Below are 9,047 nucleotides of genomic sequence, written 5' to 3'. Positions count from 1 at the left end.
GATTCTTATTTAAAATATAACCGTAGACAAAAACACACTGGCAACCTATCTTTAAAACTAATTACTGCTTTAAAAGTAAAACAAGTAAATCACAAGAAAGATCGAAAAGCAAAAAAGGTACAGCGGAGATTATCTGAAATTTTTTACCAAAATAAAAGTACTGATGTAAAGAAAAATTTTGCTTGAGAATTATTTTTTAAGTATATTCCAAATAAACTCTTCAACGCGATTATACAATGACCTAATTTAGTATTCAATATTCAAACCATATGGGACAATCTTTGGATGACAAATTCAAAAGCCGACGACAAACTTGCAATGTCAAATCATCCAAGACATACAAAGGAAAAGTATCCGTTTTGGCACAAGCCGGTTCCAGTGCTTGGCAAACGTTGCAATATTAACTTCCTTTATTTGCTATTTATGTCACTCTTAATAACATCACCTCTAGATTCAAATTTACTCGTTTCAATCGCATTTCATTCTTATACAGCTTTCAGATCTTAATGCAAAACTAAATTCAAAAATCGAATCCGCTAAAACGTGTTTCATTGAACAGTTGACATTCTTGTGTTGCCAGTCTAAATGCGATTTTTATATTCTAAACCTTATTCTGTTACGTTCAGGAACTCGAAATCTGTACAAGAAAACCTTTTTGTCCTTCCACCCCAAGTTTCAAGTCGAGACGTGAATTTGATATTAAAAAATGCTCCAGAAGAAATCTTAAATTCAATAGTAATTTGACGTTAACGGTAGGGAGAGGATAATAGTCGTACGCCCTGTTTTTGCGGTGTTGTATTTAGTTCGCGAAATCTCCGGGGTCGTTGTGTATACACTGGTTTCTGAACACAGCATGTCTCTGTCAACGTCTGAATGCACGCCGAGACTCAAATTATACACTCAATTTGGTTGGTTGAGGGAAGTATGAGTTATTGCTTGAGCGTAACCGAAGTGAAATCGGCCATTCTGTTGAGTTTAACAAAGCTTTAATTCGTAGCCAATTTTTTGGTATAATGTTGTATTTGTTGTATTCGTAAGCGATTAGGTTGTGTAATTAACTTATTGTATTTAACCCTTGATGTAATTAAAATAATATTTTTAGTATAACGGCGAATTACAGATTAATATATTCTGAGTATTCTTTACTATTTAGTTAACAGTTTTCTTTAAATAAGTATTTATCTTCCATATAAATGTAGTAACTCCAACTATTAGATATACCACTTTTACTGTGTTATCTATACTATTATAATAAAGCGTAACCACACACTTCTTTGTTGCCTAAGATGTCAGCAATCACGGCATATTTTTGAATAATTCTTTTTTTAATGAAAAGCCCTACACTTACGTCACGCTTTAGGCTATGTATTTTCACGCTGTTAAACTTACGGGTAAATATTTTGGATAAAAACCCTAATGTGGGAAAGAGACCATAAGTTGCTGCCAACATCAAAGAAGCAAGGTTGTCATCATGTCATGTCATTTTGACATTTGTAATTGATGATTTGACAAAATGAAACAATTAAATAAAATTTTCATAATTTCATGCGGATGAAGTCGCATGGGAACAGCTAGTCTGAGATTCAAGTCATAATTTACTTGCATATAAGGTTATACTGGACTGCTTCAAACTTAGAGAGATATTGCGCTAATAATTTAGCGCTACAAAAATGTTGTGGTTTAAAATTGACCAAATAAGGTAACACAGTTAGATAGTGTGTGAATTAGATAGATGGAATGAATTTCCATACTCATTGCAATCGATATTTCAACGTATCTAATTCGATTACATTGATACGTTGGTATACTTCAATCTTGAATCCATTTCAAATAGACTCCTAAAGCGTGTCAAACCAAGGCTCACGGGACTGCCGTTATAACTATCAAGTGCACGAAGTCGCACTATACGTCGCAAATTCTTAGCTAATCACCAAAAACGACTTGTGCAATTTGTACTATTGTATTAGTTGAATTTAAACTTTAACATCTTAGAAATAAATGCTAGTTTGCAGTATTATTTCATTTGTTTATTGACGTATCTGGAATCATGTGATTTATAAGTCTACGTTAATTAAGTTACCCGATTTGGTTTTGTTATTTGATTGGTATTTATGACATGGTTCATTCCATGCCTACATATCGCAATGTTTTAAAATAATACTACCAAATTTCATAAGTAACTTGTCTATATCTGTACTAATATTAAATAGGAAAGGTTTGTGTTTTTGTATGTTTTGAAATAACTCAAAAACTACTGGTCCGATTACAAAAATTCTTTCACTATTTAAAAGCTACATTATCAGTTAATAACATAGTCTATATATTTCTATTACTTTTAAATTTTACGCCGAGGACATCGCGAGCCACAGCTAGTTGATTATATGTAAAGTAAGTTAAGTTAGTACGCGAGTCTATAATATGTTCGCTAAGAACTCTAGACATATGTATTGTCCTATCATAGTAATGTTCTCATTTCACCAATTTCTCATCCGAAAACTAAACAATAATATAGCATTATATTTCAAATGTATTTATCACGAACATTCCTTGTATCTAACGGTTGTGGGAATGGTACAAAGTCGTGACAAATCGACACACTGTCAGCGCACGATGACAGATTATAATGGCCGCAGGCACGGCGCTGCAAAAAGCGCGCCAAAGCAAACGTCATCTGTCAAAATTACCCGCGCTCTTTGTATTGTTGTCTGGTTATTTACCTGGATTATGATAACTTACAGCTATCGTGTCGCTTTTAGCACAGTCAATTTAATTTGTGAAGATAATATACTAATGAAATAACATTTTGAATTTCGATTTACTCGAGACCTAATATTTGGCTCCTATTGAATTTAATTAAAACAGAGTATTAAAAACTGCCAAATGTCCTTAAAATTTTTAAACTTCAATTCAAAGACGCAAAACTTTTAACTATTATCAAATGTTTTTCTCCAGCTTCCGCGGGTGGAATAGTAACTACAAATATAGCAAATATTATAAATAATAAATTACCATAACAACATTATAATACGCCTACGACTTATATTCAAAAGATAAGGAACTAAGTTGTGATCATGCGATGTAAAGTTCAAGGAAGCTTTCACAAAGTTGCTTATCTTGCTTTATAACTTCTATTAATAACTTAATCTGAACTTTAAACTTTCATGTTAAAGCTTACATATCTTTAATATGGATATATGACAACATAATATTTTACAGATAATTATAAAATACCTAAAATACATTATTTAAACATAGATTTTATGTTCACTATTTTGTTAACAGGTGCAAAATGCTGAAGTGGGCCGTATACAAAAAGAATCAAGATGGTCAGGCGACTGCTATCCCCCAAGAAGTAGAAGATCCTAATTCGAATAGACGTTGCAATGAAAGAACTCGAAGATCATTAGATGCTCAAGCCAAGAAAAGCAAGAAACCAAGTCGATATCAAAGGCGATCTATGGGAGCAACTGGTAGAAGAAATAACAAAGGAATAGATAAAGAAAATGTAAATTGTATAGGTAATACACCTAATTACTATAAACCAGGTTTCATTAAGAATACTGAAAATATAGCTTTGAAAGATGTAAGCAATTTAACGCCCACGTCTGTTACACCTGTTAAGAAATTTGAAAATATAAATTTTTATGAAGATAATCCAAAAGATGAACTCGCCCCTGAATTACCACCGACTCCTCCTTCATATAGCAGAAGAGTTAGAGAAGCTAAAAAACGAAAATTAGAAATGAATATCTCAAACAATAGTGACATTTTCACTAGAAATCTTTGCGCATATAAATCTGAAAGAAGAATTAATAATATTGATAGAAGTCTTTTATGTTCACAAAAACTAAGTCATAGCACATCAGAGCCATCTTTGAACGAGCTCTCAGACAGACTTAGTGCAACAACCACAAGTAGTAAAAACTCACTCAATATGGAAAAGTATGCAAGAAAAAACAAACCTATATGTACAACTAAAAGCACAAATCAAGATGTAGTTGAAATTGAATATGAGAAAGATTTAGTTTTAAACTGTTTAGAAAAGCCACTAGTCGTAGACAAACATGAAATAGAAAAATCTACACTACCAATATTTGGACATAGCATATTTATGGACAATCCTGTCTATTTAAAAAAGAACGAAGATTTGCCTATAAGTATAAGACCTTTAAAAAGAACTAGGAAAAAATCTAGCGACTTTGAAAGTTCTTTTAAATCTCCTTGCGTGGATAAGAAAGATACACATGCTCTTGTCAGAGATGGATGCTCTCCTATATCGATGACACCTTTATCAGTTAAATTAGAAGCACTAAGGTTTAGTGCTATGAGTACACATGAAATAAATCTAACTAAAAGAGCCACTCCTACCAGTGACGTAACTCAATACTTTCCTAAAATAGAAAACCCTTTTAATCTAATTATAAAAGACGAAGAAACTTCAACAGAAATGGAAAATAAATTTATATTAGGAAAAGAATCATTGACAAACGCATCAGAATCTACGGTCTCTACTACTCAAATGGGTGATGTAACACTTGAAAAAATGATAGAAGACATCATCAAAAGTACTAAAATCGTGAAATCTAAACGTCGAATATTAAAAAATATTCCCGATCCAAAATTGACTGTGGAAGAAGAACGACCTCCTTTAGATGCTGTTAAAGATTTATTTGTAAGACCGCAAACCGAACATAAATCAAATTTAATTAAAGAGGCTAAATACGTAAATTTATCACGAGAGAGTTCTGTATCACCTAAAAATAGTCCAACAAAGAAAATGTTGCCAGTTCACAAAGTTAATGATAAATTATTAAAAAACGTTCCAATAGGATGTTTTCTATTAGACGATGGAGATGGATACAACGAACGAGAAGTTCGTACACCTAGTAAACTAGACGATGAATTAGAAATGGAACACTTAAATATAGAAATAAATAAACCATTACACAGATCATATTCCTTAAGTGCCTGCAGTAGTAGAAGTAATCTTAATTATACGCTATCAGATTCTACTCCCGATTTATTCACGACCAATGAGAACATTCGATTAAGACGACAAAGATGTATACGTAAAAAGAAAACTGTAAAAAGCAACGAAAGTCTATGCAAACAAATGGATCGAAACTCCCCTAAACCTTCATTACTACGTACTCTGGAAATGGGTATACCAAGCCCCGCATTAGAATTGCAAAACGTATCATTATGTGAGCCTCTTAATTCCCCTTTCATATACGAAGATGAAAATGTACATAATAGATCAATTCTAACCAATGTATCTCACAGCAGTCTAATGTCTTATAAACCTATTCAACAAAATATACGATCTAGAGAACTGTTTGGTTTGACATTAGAAAATGGTATACCCAGCCCTATAACACCTGCTATGGGTGTTAAAAGACAAAGTAATATTCTCAGTGAAGAAAGAGCGAGTAAAACTAGCAAATTAGACGAAGACATAATAAACGATGCGTTAACTCCAGTATTAGAATATAAGTCAACGAGACGTTGTCTCACGTATTCTCTAGAGGAAAGTAGTATAAATAGTAGTGAAGAGAAACGTAGAAGCGTAGCTAGTAACCGCTTAGATCGTAGTACTGATAGATTTCAAACATTAAAAGCTACGATAGATTTAGAAATAAAAACACGACATGATGCAATAGACGTTCACGGTGAGTGGTGACTATCGGACTTTTTTTTAATCTGATTATTTTTTTGAAAAGTCAGTTCTTATTTTCATTATTCTTTTGTTTTTATAGTTATTCGTTGTCGAGACCTTCAGAGACCATCCGGACAAACGGAAGATGTTAATGCTTATGCAAAGGTAATAGACAAAATGCATTTTTTGTAATGAAAATATTAGTGTATAGTTTACCCATAGCAATAAATTTAATGACATATTTTAATAAGTCTATTTATTTTACCAGGTTGTGATAACCGATGTGAACGAGAACCATTCGCTACCATCTCAGAGGTCAATATTCCAGCGTACCTCGGTTCTGTACGGGAAACGAGAGCCGGAGTTCCAGCGGCATCTGAAGTTACCTCTCCCAACAGCTGTGTATGACCATCAGATGCTTCACGTCTCTGTCTGGCATAGGGACAAGAAATACAGGTAAGATTGAATAGAGATATTCACTCTTTATTTTATCTAAACATGTCGGTACTACGTACTGATTTGTGTTCTATTACTGTTTTATCTGATTTTAAATAGTCTGTAAGTTGGTATTATTAAAGATTTTCATCTCTCGATACCAGTCTTTTGAGCCAATACTGATCAATTTAAATATTTATTCTACATCTTACCGACGCCGCATCTAAATCTATCGCAAAGATCACTATCGTAATAGGATCTTAAATCTCATCGGTAGCAAAGCACCTTTTGAAAGGGGGCTCGTCGGCCGCATGAAAAATTTTTCACTCTTCCCCATCGTGTACCGTTCATACATAAGATATCGGGGGTGGAAATGACGCGAGCGTGGTACTGCGCACATCGATCGATGGCAGGGCGGCGCAACCCCGGCCAGTCGACGTCCTAACTCCACGCTGTGAGTGTCCATTTTGTTTGCGACCCGGTGTTTTAGAATTACGCATTGAACATAGCTGTGTTGTGTACGTGTTTGTGGATTGTGTGTTCACGGATTTATTGTATCTATCGGCTCCTGTGTCAATTTGCTGGGGTTTAGGAGTAATTTCGGTAAGGGTCCCAGTGCCGGGCGGCTACTGATAGTGTGATTGTATTTCACATGTATCGAAATACGTTTATCATATCTTTGTTTGATTAATACTTCATTTTTAACAATATATATGATTAAGAATTATCTAAAATATAGTTTGTAGTTAAAATATCTTTCATTTTTGTTTTAGTAAATGATAACGGCATCAAAGTTTCATATCCCACGATTTCCTAATAAGCAAAACTAAATCAATTAGATTATTGTCTAGACCTACTTATCTAAAAGATAACTAAATCTCAAATTTAATCAAATCATACATCTTATATGAAAAAACCTGCCTCGTATCATCTTTATGAGTTAGCTGAAATATCAGGTCAATATGTGACGAGTATAATTTGATGGACTCCATTACAAATGTAGCAGTAAACCCATTCGATTAGGGCAATAATATTTTATGGCTTCCTTAGACAAAATAGCTTTCATTCAATAAAATGTGATTAATAATTAATTGTAATACTAATATAATAAAAAGAACTTACGTACTATAAGATGACTATAACGAATCACAGATATAGAAAGAAAAAAGGATGTATGCAATACAAAATAGAATTTTGTACAATATTGCGATTTGTATATCCATAGACACCTGTACAAACGTATAGTCATCTCTTTTGTATTCATTGCAATAAAGTGAGACATCAATATGTTTATAGCTGTAACTGATAAGGTACAATGGCTGAGGTTGTCATAATGCAACGTCGAAAAGAATTCAAGTGTCATTAGTGGGAGCGCTGGCGAGCGTCCAATTTGCTGAAACCTTGGAGTATATTGTCATGAGTGACAGATATTCTTCGCCTCTCTGTTACTAACCAACGGAAAAGAGATCATTATAGACCGACCAATTAATTTGACCCGGTGAACTTAAGTGAAACTTAATTAAAATAGCCGGATAAGTTAATTGCACTGTCTCTGTTACTAACCAAGGAAAACAGATGCACTGAACACAATAGGCATAGGAAGACTAAATCATTAGCACCCACTGGCAATTTAAAAAGTCACAAGAAAATTGTAGGACTGAAGCTGCCTTGCCTATAATTACGCTAAAAAGGCGAAGAAACCCCTGCCAAGACATCCGCAATTTCTGGTTACGTCGCCTACCGTTAATTGACTAAAGAAGAGAGAAAAGGAGCACATAACCTTTACAATGCGTCTTCATCATCAAATCCACTTTCACTTCCTATCTTTTTCTCATAAGAAAACGGTGGAAATCCGAATCTTATTTCAATTAACCGCGATATCATCTTTCGAGCCGGCCAGAGAAGTTAGTGGGACTGTCACTGTTACTAACCTACGAAAATGAGGTCATTATTATAATCGACTCTACATCAATACATCTACGGCGTAGCAGTAGTCTACGTCTTTGGAATAAAGATTAATCAATACTCGTCGCAGAACTACGTAGAGCAAATTTCTAACAAACTTTAACTTTGAAGACCATAAGCGGAGTTTTCAAGTCTCAATTAAGATTTCCTTTTAGAAGTATTTAGTGTTAGTTTTACCATGTACTTCGGACTGGAAAGCACTAATTTGCCCTTATTATTTCTTTGTAATATTTTGCACAGCGTGATTCGAAAATATTTGGTAAATCGTTAAACGTAAGCGACTTAACAAATTCGAATCTTGTATCGGGATTCTCCAAAAAAGCGAAAGCACTACAACCTGTAGAAATCCGCAATAGCAATATTATTTTAGAAATAACTTTTCAATTAAGGGTTTTGCTAAAAATCGTAGTTGTGTCAAATTCCACATAAAAGAAATCATTCTGATATTATAAATGCGAAAGTTTACATGGGTGGATACAGGTTTGTTAGAGTATATCACCTAAATACCTGAACAGATCTCGATTGACTTGGCACGGATGTAGGGCAAAGTCTGGAAGAACACATAGGATACTCACTTTGGTTTTTTTTAATTCCACGCGGTTAGTCGCGGGCGAAAGCTACTAGAGAATAAATGTCAGCGTATATCGTCTAAATAATTCAGACTTAACGATCTGTGGTCGAGTTACAAACGAAACAAGGGGGGCCATTCTGAAGGCTGAGCAGTAAATAATAGAATAGGGTGAAAGCTACACTTGTTTTTACCATTTTAAATATTAAAACACTCATATTCGTATGATGTACAGCGGCTTCTCATCATCAGCCCTTATCCCCCGTAGGGTCGGCACAGTTCCCTTCGATATATCTCTATCAGCCGTCATCTGAATCCACTGCCTTAAGTATATCTTTTACAGAATCCATCCATACTTTTTTCGGTCTCCCTCTAACTTAAAATACATCGGCTTCTACTACCATTACATCATTATTAGCTCAC

The 9,047-nt window shown here is 34.1% G+C and overlaps 1 protein-coding gene across 1 annotated transcript in view; it reads left to right on the top strand.

Annotated features, from left to right (window-relative positions):
* The first annotated feature begins 2,355 nt into the window (after positions 1–2,355).
* LOC106107769 overlaps positions 2,356–9,047 on the top strand; it is a 24,063-nt gene continuing 17,371 nt past the window's right edge. The window contains exons 1-4 of the mRNA XM_013288770.1: positions 2,356–2,388; positions 3,283–5,669; positions 5,757–5,821; positions 5,925–6,112. Of these exons, the coding sequence (XP_013144224.1) occupies positions 3,290–5,669; positions 5,757–5,821; positions 5,925–6,112 (2,633 nt within the window). The 5' untranslated portion in view covers positions 2,356–2,388; positions 3,283–3,289. The remainder of the gene's footprint in view (positions 2,389–3,282; positions 5,670–5,756; positions 5,822–5,924; positions 6,113–9,047) is intronic.

This window comes from Papilio polytes, unplaced genomic scaffold (genome assembly GCF_000836215.1).
Source record: "Papilio polytes unplaced genomic scaffold, Ppol_1.0 DF821845.1, whole genome shotgun sequence".
In the NCBI taxonomy this organism is placed as follows: domain Eukaryota; kingdom Metazoa; phylum Arthropoda; class Insecta; order Lepidoptera; family Papilionidae; genus Papilio; species Papilio polytes.
Note: the sequence above shows the minus strand (reverse complement) of the source record. Positions and strands in the feature narration are given on the sequence as shown.